A 15,447-nucleotide genomic window follows, 5' to 3' on the forward strand; every position below is an offset into this window, starting at 1 on the left:
AAACTATTCAGGAGACGTACAAGGGGAGATGAATGCAGAAGTTTTGACAGAAAATTTTCTAAACGGAAACGTATTACGTAATGGTACAAAACGGAATATAGGAATCTTGGAATAAGTCTCGATGTTCGGACTAAGCCACAGCACAAAACTTCAAATTTTAGTTTTATTTGGTTTTTGCATATCGCACGAGTTGTACATGAAAGTAGTAAAAAAACCAAAAAGTTATTATTATTATTATTATTATTATAAATTTAGCCAGAGAATAAATTCTAAGACTAAAGTCTTAAAGCACTAGCATCTAGGGCTATCGGCTTTTTATTAAAAATTCTACCGCACTTGAGGTTTGAACCCACGACTATTGAGTTACTAGTCGAGACTCTTGCCTACTCGGCCACTCAGGCGGATTAAGACGATATGTACATATTATATGAGATATACAAACTTTATTGAAACCCTCTCCTCGGGTATTTTAACTTAACCATATATATATAGTTAGTTGTTTAGACTTATTATGAAATCATATTTTATTAAATTTTTTATTTTAAACATGTTTTTGCCAAATAAATTTATCAAAAATAAAAATTATTATTTATTTATTTATTTATTCCACTTATACTAGAAACTCAACTAAAACAAAATGGCAGTCGAGTTCAATTGGCACTTAAAGCAAAATTTATATTAAATTAATAATCCCTAAGCCATCGCAAACATGCATACGCTTAGTAAACCAAAATAGTTAACAACAATTAATTTTCAACTCATAATGACTTTTTATAAAGAATCGGTTAGGGACATTAAAGCCTATCTCACGAAGTAATAAGGGCGAGTCAATAGCACCATTTATTACGTTGATTACGAAGGAAACCCCAAGAACAAATCTACGTTTCTCAAGAGACGGTAAGGATAACAGAAGCAACCTATTTTCATTTTATGTAAAATATGAAGAAAATGTGCAAGATTATATATTATATAGTGCGACTATTAAGATAATCATTATTCACGATCTTTCATTCAAGATATTAAACGAATTTCATACATAATGTAGTGAGATTTCATTTTTGCCATTCATATTTATAGCAACTCTGTACTCTTTTCATATGTGATACTTTTTTTACATACCCTGAAAAGAAAAAAACCAGATAACGGCATGATCAATCGCAATCATTTCGAAAGTGTTGAAGCTAACCGTCACTTCTTAAAACCAAAAATTTGTGATTTGATTATTCTACTTATTAAAACCAAAAATTTGTGATTTGATTACTTTGTGTGCATCAAAATAATATCATAGTTTTGACTGTAAGTAAATTTTTCAATATTACATATATTTTATTTATTGCCGAGGAGACACACAGATTCGCATAGTTTTCCTTGTAATCTTGTTGTGGTCTCCTTGATATTTTTTTGGGAATATAACAACAGCAACAAGTATATACAAATATGGCGACGCACTTGTACATACTTGTTGTTGTTGTCATATTAGCCATTTTTATCTTATATAATGAAATCATTTTTCCTGCTAATTGAGAAGAATTTAACACTGGATTCGGAAACATTACAAAGAGGGTATTTGACTTATTGCCGAGTGTGTACCATTTATTTGCCACACAAAGTTACAAACCATTACATTTTTCAAAAGAAAATGTACTATCTGCCCAAAGCAATATTAATTCTAAAACGAATTAATTTTTTCATCTCAATACGCTTGGAGAGTAGAAGCTAATTGTTCTAATTCCAAGTAATTATAGTCGACTTCATAGATAAAATTCCCTGACGTTTACGAGAAATCGGTTTCTGGGATATTATAATATCAAGTGCCCAAGATTATGGGTAGTCAGTAGAAAGCCAAGGAAGCAGAATATTTCTGATGTTTCATTTTCAACGCTAATTTGAGTTCAAAAATTGCTGATGTTTCTGTCCGCTGCTACTATGCCATATTGCATGAATTTCTTAAACCATTTATACGCATTCAACTGAAATAAAGGACCTCTACTGCCACCCTTTCTGATATAAGGACCTTTAAAAATTAGGAATCGAAGAATTGGATTGATTATTGTCATCAGAAAACTTCACTGCCTTTTCCCAAATACACTTCACAAAATCATGTGCCCAATAGTCAAATATAAAAAAGGCAAAATGTAGATTCACGCTTATGAATACATATATATACATATATGTAATACTTATTTATTTATTTATTAGTTTACATATAAAAAATCATATTATGGAAATTTTTTTAAGTGCATATGCTAAAAGTAATTCGTATAATTATTGTATTTTCCATCAACGAGCAGAATAGTTTTCTGCACATAACGGTCACATTTCATTTTTCTTTGTTCTTAATACTGATCGGGAAAAAGCAATGGCTGATAAGAGAACAACACACACACACATAATTTACGAGTGCATACAAGTACGGCGTCAATATGAGAAAACCAGCTAACGGCTTTTAGCGAGAAAACAAAAGCATTTCACAAGTGCACGATGAAGTTTTGGAAATATACATATATATACATATACATATCGTATAAAGAATACATATGTATCGTATAAAGAATACATATTTTGGTAGAGGACAGATTCTAATCAACTTTATTCAAAATTTAAGCAAAATTTAATCAAATGTCATGTGTGTCCTATTTAAAGTTTATTTCATCCATTTGTAAGTAAGTCATTAGAGGAAGATCACAACCAAAACAGGCTCATCAATTTTGTAGGTGCAGCTTACATATATACGTCTGATTTCACAAAAAAATAGCGGCATATAACAACAAGTGTATACAAGCACACTTGTTCATTTTTGTTGTTGGATTAGCCATTTCTTTTTTAAATTATGCGGAAAGCTTTTCTGCTCGTGGTTGCTACGTGTAATTTCCAAGAATAGTTTCGTTCTTCTTCTTGTTCTTTACTTCTTTCGCATGCTTGCCGAAAACTCGTGATATATTTGTCTGACACTTACAAAAAAAAGACAGCTAATGGCAGCGTATTTCCAACGCTTCGAGAAATTTCTTAAAATTTCTGATCAGTTTTTTGCTTAAGTCTTTTCTGTTTGCTTTTCTCGCAATAATGGAAAAAGCTATTTAACTGAACGAACAAGGAAATCAACAGTTTGTAAAAGTTGATCCCATTGTATGCTAACAATATGAACGGGTTAAAAATAGACGTTTCCAAATTGCGAAGCGCACGAATTTCGTTCCGTATGCTATCGCTACCCAAGGCATAATATATAAATGTATATAAATCTGAATATGTCCTGAAAAGAGTAAAAGAAAAAAAAGGAAAATCAGAACACTTTAACAGATAACTTTAAAGCATTTTTATAATCTTTATAATCGAATTATTGAAAATAGTATAAATTCGTAACGGACGTTAACAAAATTTCAAAAGACGTATTTTATATACTTCTGGGTTTTATTGGCGTAAAAAGTAGACAAAGTGTATATAAGGATGAGCAAAAAATCTTTTTTGGTTTTTGGACACAGAGTTGTTCTGAGTTATTATGCTATACTGCGAGCGTATCCTTCGACGGATTTGGGTCATTTCCATTTCATTTTCTAACTAGACGCTGGTCATATGACTTGTATTTTCCTCATCGTTTAGCTGTATATCAAATTGTGGTTAACGGGAGAAATAAAATTCCCTTTTTGTTTAGGCATCTTAACAGATGCCGCCCTTGTTGTTTAGGCATTTTAACAGGTGTCGCTTATAAATCAATTTAACTAACACAATGCAAACCAAGTTTTAAACTTAGTATACCTTAAAGTATGGGAAGATTGCAAAACCAACCAAGTATTAATATGAATTTTGAGAATTTTTTGTGCTTTGTTTTCTAATTGATTTACTGGCCTATCAGGATGTTATTCATACGCATTTTAGTTTAGGCTGACACAGAATGTTGTAAAAAAAAATATTCCTGGAGCGTTAATGTAATGTGGAATGCTATTAATACGAATTTTGGTGAAGAGGGAGGGACATAGGAAAAAACCTCAACCAAAAAAAATAGATAAGAAATACAACAAACGTTACATGTATCTGGACCACATGTAGCATTCGCGTCTGACCAAACGCAGTCCTCATAATGTTCGCAATATTTGTTTTGAATTATCCTGTGTTTGTTTAAATCTTCCAGATGTGCTTGAATACTGATGAGTTTCTTTCTATCTTCAACGGAAACAATATTCGAGAATGTCCTTAAAAATCTGTATATTTTTTTTATCATTATATTTTTTTTCCGTGTGACGTGATGCGTCTTACTGTATACTCATATGGAACGTTTGTAAATAACCGTTGATATCAATAGTTCTAACATATATATCTTGATCGGGTCGACCGATGAGTGGGCTAGCTTCATATTGATTTTTTTATTATCACTGCACGGTGGTGACGTCGATGATGATGATGATGATGATAATTTCTTTGTTGTGTATTCTATTGATGATGGCGTTGAAGTGAACGTTGAATCATTAAATACGTCTTTTTTGTTGAATATTATCATCCTTATGTGTGCGATGATAGTTTTAAATGCAATCTTATTGAAATTTTTTTCTCCACGAAAATTTATTAAATTGCCAGATTGATCGACAACTTTCAAAACAATAGAATTTATCGTTCTTGTATTTATAAGTAAATATATCACATTAGTCGGTGTCTCTACAATTTTATAACCTGGACTAACAGTAAGTGAGAACTGATGAAGGGTATGCGCTGATACATTGTTTATATAAGATCCACTGACAATATTACATTCAATCATTATGGTATTGATCTTCGTTATATCGATTGTTTTATCTGAATAGTGTTCTATACCCCGCTGTAATTTTCTCTTACTAAAAAAAAAAAATAGTTTGCAACAAGTAACGAGGAGTCCCCGTTTAAGGTTAGTGTGATTGACATCTTAACGTCTGATGAATGAATAAATTATCTATGAATGTCTCTGATAGCTTTTATTATTATTATTCTTGTTATTATTAAGATATATTGTTCATATTAATCCAAAAGTTGTGTTCCGATGAAAATCCTAACCATTTAACATAGACCATATTTCCTCTTCTCCTTACAACGTTTTCAACTAAATACGTTTTGGGAAATTTAGTTTTCATTAATTCATATTCATAAAATCCGTCTTGAACTTCACGCCCCTGGTAGTCTTCTAACAAGTACGTATTTGGATTTGGTTTTTTTTACAGTTTTCACTCTAAAGACCTCCGTAGTCCAATTGGGTGTGTAGTCGTTCTCAAATTGATGTTTATATTTACTTATTCGTACATAATCATTTATTTTGAACTTTGGTCTTTTGAATATTTTTAAATTGCTGTATACCGTATCCAGCAGAGATTTCTCATTTGAAGAATTCACTTGATTTAGCGTCATTTTTATCGTTCTATGAAACGTGTTATTGTATTTATCGATAAGGTCCTTATATATATGAATCCATTGAAAACTAAACTCTTCCCACATCATTCCTTTTAATGTTCTATTAAATCGTTCAACTATGGACGCCTTCAGAACGCTATATGTTGAATAGTGATTAACACTATACGTACCATGCACGGCCAAATAACCGCAAAGATAGTGGGTTTAACGTCGTCGAGACCGTTTTCGAATATGGTTAAAGCGTATGTATGGTCGTTATTGGTAATGACAGATTTTTGTTCGTTAGTGAGGTTGGTACCGAGTTCTTTGATTTGAAGATTATTTAGATTTGCTATTATGTGTAAAATTTTGTCCTTGAAACCTGTGATAGTGCCTTTTTGCGTTGTGTGGTTCAATATTGAATGTACAGTCAAACCTGTTTTTGTGCGATTCTTTTTGTGCGGTATATGAATATCGACACATTGAATTTCGCCGAGAGGTTAGGTCAATCTGAACTGTGTTGGCATCACTTTTTTTGCTATCAGTGTGTATGTACACATTGCAACAGCCATTTTCATACCTACTGCATCAGCCTATTTCATTAGGCATGTTCAATGTTCTTATGCATATATTGCATCAGCCAATTTCAATACATACTGCGCCATCTAATAACTTTAGTTAATTGCTGACCTTTTAACCATTAAGACAGGATTAATTTTATAGTGAGATTAAAGGTAAATTAATTGTTTTCCCTATTTAGATATAGTTTTTTATGATTTTTATTTTATTTTTAGTCATAAGTACTCCCTTAAAATGAATAATCGTAACCAAAAAAAAGTGGAAAGAAAGACAATTACATTAGAAACTAAAATTGCAATATTAAATAGACTAGCAGATGGTGAAGGATCCACAGCTCTTGGTAAAAACTATAAATTAGGTGAATCCACTATAAGAGCAATACAAAAACGTGCAAGTAGAATAAATGAATCTAAAAATTCTGCAACAAACGAAAGTGGTAAAAGAATATCATATTCTAGAAATATTTTAATAGAGAAAACGGAAAAGGCCCTCATATTTTGGATTAACGACTCGACCCGAAACCGAATCCCCATCGACGGGGATTTAATTAAGGAGAAAGCTAAACAATATTTCAATCAGCTGAAGGATTTAGAACCGTCTAGTTCCTCATCCCACTTTCAAAACCTGAAATTTTCACATACATATACATATTGAATTATGTACATTTTGAAAATTTCTCCTTGTTTAAAATTAGAAATTAAAATTTTTTTAAATGTTTCAATGTGTAATTTAATTATTTAAGCACTTTCTTGCTATTTCGTAAAGCTTTGACATATTTTCTAAGTGAGACTTTTTTTATGCGGTCCCTCTCTACCGCATAAAAAAAATGTTCTTTAATATGCTGTGAAAAATTATTTCTTATAGCTATTTATGAAGTTTTTGAATATTTTTTTTTGTGCTATTTTTTTTCTGCGGTCCCTATCTACCGCACAAAAACAGGTTTGCCTGTAGTTGTGGTATTGTTTAACTTGAATTGTGTGAATTGCTGTGATAAAAATTGGCTTCCTTTATTTCTGGTAAAGCTATTTATAGTAATCAATAATTATTTTAATTGGGGCGCCTGGCATCGTATTGCATTTCACAATGTAATACTCAGCCAGTTGAAGTACGACATAATTTTCGTTGTTCTTTTTACAAAAGAATTATGCTGAATTTTGAACGCATGTCACTTTGTTACGCATTATTGAAAATATTGAAACAATAGCAATGAGCCTGTGGTTCTTAAAAACATTAGCCCATAAGAAACCAAATTATTAGCCCATAAGGAACCAAATTAATTGTAGTTTGGAAAAAAGTACACAGCAAATAAATCTTGGTTTAAAATTAGACTCTAAATCGTTTACTTTAAAGGATACCTTCAGAGGTTGATGATAGCTCTGAAGTGTTCCTTTTAAAAATTAATAAAAAAAAGAAAAGAAATAAAAACTAAATAGAAACAAAGACAAAGGATGCCGCCAATATTATTTAGTTTATAGTTAATATTAATTTAAAATTTATGTTTAATTTAGTTATAATTTGAAATTATTAATTATAATTTGAAGTTATTGTAAAAAGATGTAAAAAATATGAATTTAATAAATTGAATTTAAAAAAATAAGGTCGTTTTTTTTCGTTTTTCAGCATATCGAAGAAGTCATTAATAAAAATTTTAAGAATTTCTCTCTGCTATAGAAAGTTAAAAGATAATAAATTCATAATTACGGTAAAAGAACGATGTTATCGTATTCAAATTACAATTAGTGAGGCTTAGATGGTTTTCGAAAATATTTTATCTTATTTCCATTTTACGTTTTCCTCTAAGATTGCAACAAACAATTTGAATACGGGTTAAGGAATCGCCTGCAAGCTTTTTTTTTTTTTTTTTTTTGTTAATTTGCGCTCATCTCCTATTCGTTTCAGGGTTAAAACATTATATTAACACTTGTGTGTGGTGTGATTGCATTTAAGCAACACATTACAGTCTTTATTGTCAGTGAATTGGGTTTTTTTTCTCAAATTATTAATACTTTTATATACCTGGTAGCGAAGAATTGAAATGCATTGGATCTGCCATAATCTGCTTTACTACTATCCTGGTCTCCTCTAAAGTAATTTTAACAATTTGTTTGCATCTTGCTCGTGGCATTACAACTAATATTGCACTTCTTACAATTTTTTTTTTTAATTTCTTCTTCATCTCCTTTTTATCTGTATTTAAAGGAATTATATTAAATTCTCAAAAGAATCCTAGCGAAACATATTACATAATTCTCTAGCATTTGCTTATAAGATGGCGAAAAATGTAACTCATTTCTTCATAACTTATTTTTGACTCTGGCGGGAAATGGAGCTGAGTTAAGCTCGCAAAATAGTTGTACCCTTGAACACGCCACCATATATAATTCGGTTATTTTGTTATTGGCACTTGGAATTGCACACTGAATATCTTGATTGGTCCATTCATAACCATTTCTTGGTCCAGTTAACCGTGAGGTGCGAAATTTATCTTTTGCAGATTGTGTTATTTTAGCAGGTGTATCTGTACCTTTATAGCAAATATAGTCGATACATTGTAAAGAGTTGGACCATTTTCGTACAATCAGCTCTAACAAGCCAGTTTCTTGACGTTCTTTCAAACCTATTGTGTTAAGCTGATTGTTTTCTGAAAGATTTTCTAAAATAGCTCTTACGACTTGCTCAGGATAAACGTATCTTAGATCTAGAACCGTCAACTGAGTGAAATTTAGGAATGTTTCTAGGAAGCGAGTGTCTTCTAATTGTGGATATGTACTTGAAAAATATGCCCTACCATAAATGAGCCGGAGCCAAAGCAACTAGGTTGCATGCGTTCGCAGCACATCTATGTTGGCATTAAGGTTACTTTAAGGTTACAGGTTTAAGGTTACAGGTGAACGCATGCCTCTTGGTATCTCTGTACCTGATAAGACAATTTCCTTCAATTCCGGCAGAAGACCGTAAAGCCTTGAGAGAGATAAGAGATCACAAACATCTAGGTAAACAATATCGCATCCTACATGTCGGAAAATGTTCATTAATGTTATAGCTTCTAAGAGATCGTCGTTCCATTGAACAGCTATTTTCACATTTTTATATTTCGCACCTCTTTGCCTAACAAGCTGGTTGATGTCTTCGAAGTTGTCGTCGCTAATGACCAACTTCGATTTAGATGTGTCTTGCTGCACGTTCACGCCAATGTTCGCAGACGGCATTTACTTGCAATAGATCGACTAAAAATCTTATCCCACACTTCGATCGGCAGTTCAGGTGTTGGAGTGTTGTTGTCATGTTCCGCCCTCGCTACGTCCTGAAACGATCAACAAATGATTCTTTGTTAACTTATGTAAATATAAAAAAGATCCGAGAGAAGTGTAGTTTTTTCAGATAAATATTTTATGTTCAGAAATGTGACCAAGCATGTATTTCTCAATAAATAAAGGACTTAAAAGCTCAAAGGATGTCAAATTCTTTATTCGCAATTTGCTTATGCAGTGAAACTTAAAACTTTGGCTTATTTGGTAAACGATGATGGATGCTTAGAAACAATTTAAAATACTGGCACCGGTCCTGTAAAAACAATTTTCATGCATTTTATTCTACAGTTGAATGCATTAAGGGCATACAAGAAAAAAGCGAAAAATGTCATCGACGCTTTTTCAATACTGGTACGTTTAGTGTTAAATTACCAAGCCACTTAAGAAAAGACAACAATTTTTAGGTTTTATATATTTTCCATTTTTATGGACAAAAATTGCATATAATCTAAATAATAATAAAAACAGAATAGCAAGAATTTATAAAATGTTATTTTTTTCCTTCTTTTCAGGATATATATCCTTTTCTATTATTTAGATTATTCTTATTATTATTATTATACTTAAATTTTATATTTATAAAAATGGTTATCTCTGATGTCCTATTTAGTCAGGCTTTAAGAAAGTATCCACAGTTCTGGGGTCTGAACAACGAACGTATAAATTGGAAAAAAAACGGGAAGATATTAGCTGACGAGTTAACTGTTACAACGAACACGACAATAACGGTAGAAGATGTCTGCTTAAAACATAACAGAATCAGGGCAAGTCTCGTGCGCCTTAACAAAAATCCTAAGGGAAGGCGACGCACGAGACTGGTCGCGTACTTGTGGTACGCGATAGAGTTAGGTTTGCAGCATGCTGCTAATAGAATTTCGAACGACATACTAAAGTGCCAGGTAGAACCAATAGAAATTTCTGAACCAATGGTCATGATTGAACCAGAAATTTCTGAACCAATCGTCATTATTGAACCAGAAATTTCTGATCCAACCACGATTAAGCTAGAAATTGAAAGTAATCGCTCTGTAAGCGACGAACTTTTGGGTTTTGTTGAAACTAAGGACGTACAGACTGACGTACAAATGGACGTAAAGACTGACGTACAAATGGACGTACAGACGGACGAACAAATGAATATAAAGACGGAGGAACATACAGATCAGGACACTCAGAGATCAGCATTAGCCGTAAGAAGCCCCGATAGGCGTAGATATAATTCCAGGTGCAGATATAATCGGATGTACGATGAGGGACCAACCACATCGGCGGAAGCAGCGCGGGGGGAAAAGATGAGACGCCTTGCTTCCGCTGCAGACCAAAATGGAAGTGGCCACAAAGTGCAAGAAGCTGATAACGCAGCGAACGTGGAGGCGCAGACGGAGAATAGCGGAATTGTTGAACCAGCTGAACGCCGGGAACTGAAATTCACAGTGGATATCGAGGCGCTGCGGGACGTCGTAGGGAGGTTAAGTCCTCACGACAAGGTTGTGCAGGTACACTTCGACGAAGTGTACACCAGCGGCAAGATGAGATATTCTCGGAAGGAGGATCTATTGTACGGTTGCGGCTACAACAACAGCGGAAAAATTACAACAACGGAAGAGTACCACACAGTACTCTTCTTCGCTGTACGCAGCCTGCTGACAAGCTTCAACATATTGATCAGCGCCATCGCCTTAACCGCCTACCACGGAGCTCCAGACGAACTGGACAGATGCTTAGGTATCGTAGAGGAGGCCGGCCTGAAAGTTAAAGCAGTAGTCTGCGACAGGAGCAACCCAAACCTGCACACATTGGCAAAGTTTCGAAACGGAATTTATAAACGAAAGCGAGCGGACGGCACCATTTATACAATATACTATCTGGTCGACTACATACATCTAATGTACAGCTTTTACTGGCTGATGATAAACAGCAGACTGTTCGACACTTCCGTCGTCACTAGGGCGCATGCGAGAAAACTCAGCACTTCAAATCACTTGAAGAGAAGAGGTGCATGCTTAATCAGCACTTCTGGACAATCAATGAAAAGGTGTATGCAGCTATTAACTCCCGCAACAGTGGCAAACTTAAACGTCGCTGTGCGGAGAAAAATTATTTCTGCAGAAAAAGACTTACGCACATACAGAGTTATCGCTTCTCTAACTGAATTCTGCGAAGTCGTACACAGAGGCAAGATATGCAGCGCCCAATGGGAAGGGCAGAAGGCGGTGCTGGCGAAAGTGAAAACCTCTTTAATGGCTAACTTCGAAACATACCAGGTAACTGAGCCTGCCTTGAACACCATCAACAATTTTATCATCATAATGAACGACCTGCTGGAGGCTTACCCTGGCATAACTATACACGCCTACAGGGTTAGCCAAGACCTCTTGCAGAAATTTTTCTGCAAGATGGCGCCAGGCAGGAGAAAGAGAACGAGACCGGTGGAAGATGTGATGAAGCTGGGCACCCGACTAATGAAACAGCAATTAGAATTTTGGGGAGGCGGATCAAGAACGGATAAAGATTACGAGCTCATTAAAAACCTGAATTATAAGACACCAGCCCAGGCCGAAGATGAGTTCCTGCATTACGATTTGAATGGGGTGCCGTACAAAGTAGCTGCCAAACGTCTAACCCTTAACGAGGCGGAATACTTCAGGCTGCTCACAGGCTATGGAATAGCCCAATACATCCGTGAGCAGCTAAAATGTCAAGCATGCCTAAACGACCTAACGATAACGAAGGAAGAAGCATGCTCCGGAATTGATGGCATGCTAGTCGCCAATATACAGGAACACGACGAAATCCTGGCCAATAAAAATCTGGAACCAGAATTTCCGAGGCTTGATGTGCTCAATGTTTTCTTGGAAGCCTTGGGCATCTATTTGGAAATTATAAAGTTCCACATGGTTGAACGCAACATCGGCAAGCGCACCCAGGCGACAATTCTAAAGCAGCTTGACTTCTTCAAGGAAAAAGGCTCCTGCCGCAATGGAAGAAGTCACCGGACTAACCTCCTAGGCTCTATCATACATTTGCTGCTGATTGAAAAAAACTGGATCCAAAAAAGAGTTAAAAATGTATCAACATTTTGTAGTCGTGGTCGTCCGCTCGCACAGTCAAATCCAGCTATCCGGTCGCCTCCTCATATAGATGAAGATTCGCTACATGCTAAAGGTAAGTTTGCATTTATCGTTACTTATTATTATATATAATTTATTCATTTCTTTTTATTTTATTTTAGATCAAAAAGCATGCTTCCTTCTGCACCTCCACTCATCGCGTTTCAGCAGTATGCGATACTTTCATAGGCCAATGGTAAGTTTGTGATCATCTTTGTATATAAAATTTATTAATCACAATATTTCTTTTTCTTTTGCAGATGTCAGCACATTAATTTTTACTTCTTTATGTATATGTATTTATTAGCGGGGCTTTTTATTTATTACGTGTTATCATATATTATTTTATATCACTATGTCTCATTATTATTATTATATTATTATTATTATTATTACTATTATATTATATTAATGTTTGTGAATGCAGTGCATGATGCATATATTAAATTACTATAATTGCAAAATTGTATTTATGTATATAATGGTGTAGGCTTACTGAGGAGCCAGCCATTTAAAACAATTGGCAGCGCGCCTATAACGGTACCCCAAGGATGGTGCGGAAAACCGTAAAAATCTGGCTCTGCACATTCTTGTACTTGTGACAGAAGCTTTCGTCGTTCCGTTGCAATTGGTACAATGTTTTATATATACGATGTTGTATTGAATTTCATCGAAACATGTCAAAAAATTTGTACTTAAATAATAACTTTTTCAGTTTGAAAAACCAGGCCGTCATTTGGATGTTTGTTATATACCTGACGTATTGAGCTCATAACATTTACGCAGCAACTCGGAAATTCTCTGATAATATATATTTGAATGTTGGCTAGCTAAAAAAACAAAGTAATATTAAGTAAGAAAAAATGTTTCAGTTTTTTCTTTCAATTTTCACAACTTAAAATCTTTACGGAGTTCTTTCCCTCTGCGTATGTCGTAAGCATTAGAAATGAGATGACAATATTTTTACAATCCTATGCACGACTGAAATCGATCAAATCATTTAACAAGTACCCATATCGGACATCAATATTGACTAATTACCTAATTTTTAAACATTTCCGAATTTTTGGATAATCTTAATTTTAAAATGTACTGCAACAGTTTCACTTGACAAGTGTCTGCTAAAAGTAAACTTTAAACAAAAATATGCAAAAAACTGGATTCACTTTAAATGGAGTAACTAACACTAACCACTTCATGTCAATACATAAAAATTGCAATATATATCCTGAAGAGTGGTCGATTAAATTAGGTAAGTGCGTATCACAACAGGTTTTATGTGACCTGTATGAGCCTTCAATTTCAGCTTAGTCAAGTGTTTGTTAACATAAAATTTTCCATTTCATTGTTTATTTGATTGTTTGTATGTATTTCTTTACTAATTGCTTTTCCATTAATTTTCAAGACATTTTCTCCCTTTACTGGTAAATGAGAATATATGCACAGTAGTAATACAAATGTTCTCAGAAGGCAAAAAAAAAAAATTTATTTATTTCGAACAAAACCTATTAACATACTTACAACCCTTGACAATCATTCAGAACGTGTTCTCTGTTCTATGTTCATTTCCTTCCAAAATTTTATCATAAATACTATCATCAACTGAGTATGCTTTTCATCTTGAAGGAAAGGGAAAAGCATTTGATATGGTTAACCATAGACTACTTATCTTTAAACTCCAAGCCACCCTACTTAGTGAAATGGATAAGCTCTTATCTGCACAATAGATCCTTCAGGGTTTTGTTTAACTTCATCACCTCGGATGATTTCCCCGTTACGTCTAGCGTACCTCAAGGAAGTACTTAGGTCCCATTTTATTTAGTTTATACATTAACGATCTCCCATCGGTGGGTAATTCCAGCCAGATCGTAATGTATGCTGATGATGTGAAACTGTTTTCTTCCTTCTCTGTTGAATCCCAATCACATCAGCTTCAAGGTGATTTGGATAATTTTGTTGCATGGTGCTCTTTGAATCTGCTGAAACTAAATCTGAGTAAATGTAAGAAGCTTTCATTCTTTGCCTTGGGTCAAAGATCTCCAATCCATATTCACACTTCCCAGATAAAAATGCTTATTATCTACAACCCATAATTTTGTATGTAAGACTCCTTCGTCTAATAAACGAGTAATGTTGACGGAACGCACTTCAGCTGCTCCTATTTGTTGCAATATTTCAGTATCTGAATTGTTTGAAATGGCTGTCGGCTCGCTTTGTGCGATACGAATTGTAATGTCACGATTCGCTCCTTTTGCTTTAATAGCTTCATATATATTTTCCCCTAATATAGCTGAAGGATGGTCAACGACGTCCGATCCTTACATTGTCCAATAAAAAGAACTGATATTTAACGACTCTTCCGTGAAATTTATTAGGATTTTCCAGGCATTATACGTTGATAAAAACTTTGGACTATTTTCACTGCAATTTAGGCCGTTAGTTCAAGAACGTCATAGAAAGTTAAGGCTGGAAACTGACAAAAAATACTTTTCTAAGCTAATTTTTTTCGTCATCTCTCAATCTTTTCCGTCCAAGGTCTGAAAAATAGACTATAAGAGAAAGGAAGCAAGAAGCTTTGTAGTCTTTGTATCTCTAATTATATCAAATATATGCGCTTCATCACAACATATTCTTTTAGTTCCCCTTTAAAGTTACTCGAAATCAGTTTTAAGAAAAGCCCACTACTTAGTTCGCCAAATCGATATTCCACAGTTGTAAGACCCTACGTGAAAATTACGATGGAATTTACTCAATAACGTCAGTTATATGGCAGCCTTAAATTAGAAAACGCTAAGCTAAGTTAGGTCGTGCTACATTAAAATTGGTGGATGTCGTATCATGTAGTGGCTTGGAGACTAGAATGCGAATCGCAACAGGTTGAAAAGCAAAAAGTAAGTTATATAAATTTTGATTACATTAGTTTTGATTTAAATGAATTAAATCGTGGAAACAAATTATAATAGGGGACATATCGTCACATAAATGTGACACCATCTTTTAGCTTATTTAAATATTCTTTTTTAAATAATTTATTTATAATAAATTTACCGCTCAATTTATGAATAATAACCTCCTATAAGTCGACATATCGACACTTC

The 15,447-nt window shown here is 33.9% G+C and overlaps 1 protein-coding gene across 2 annotated transcripts; it reads left to right on the plus strand.

The window, feature by feature from the left end:
• Nucleotides 1-11,361: 11,361 nt before the first annotated feature.
• On the plus strand, nt 11,362-13,259 carry LOC119641517. 2 transcript variants are annotated; one of them, XM_038040245.1, is made up of 3 exons: nt 11,362-12,404; nt 12,472-12,545; nt 13,065-13,259. In XM_038040245.1, the coding sequence occupies exons 1-3, from the start codon at nt 11,480-11,482 to the stop codon at nt 13,122-13,124; spliced, it is 1,059 nt and encodes a 352-aa protein (XP_037896173.1). In that variant the 5' UTR covers nt 11,362-11,479; the 3' UTR covers nt 13,125-13,259. The 2 variants fall into 2 exon arrangements, with proteins under 2 accessions (XP_037896173.1, XP_037896174.1); XM_038040246.1 differs by lacking the exon at nt 13,065-13,259 and adding an exon at nt 12,610-12,642.
• Nucleotides 13,260-15,447: the final 2,188 nt, after the last annotated feature.

The sequence above is a fragment of the Glossina fuscipes genome, unplaced genomic scaffold (assembly GCF_014805625.2).
Source record: "Glossina fuscipes isolate IAEA_lab_2018 unplaced genomic scaffold, Yale_Gfus_2 150, whole genome shotgun sequence".
Lineage (NCBI taxonomy): Eukaryota > Metazoa > Arthropoda > Insecta > Diptera > Glossinidae > Glossina > Glossina fuscipes.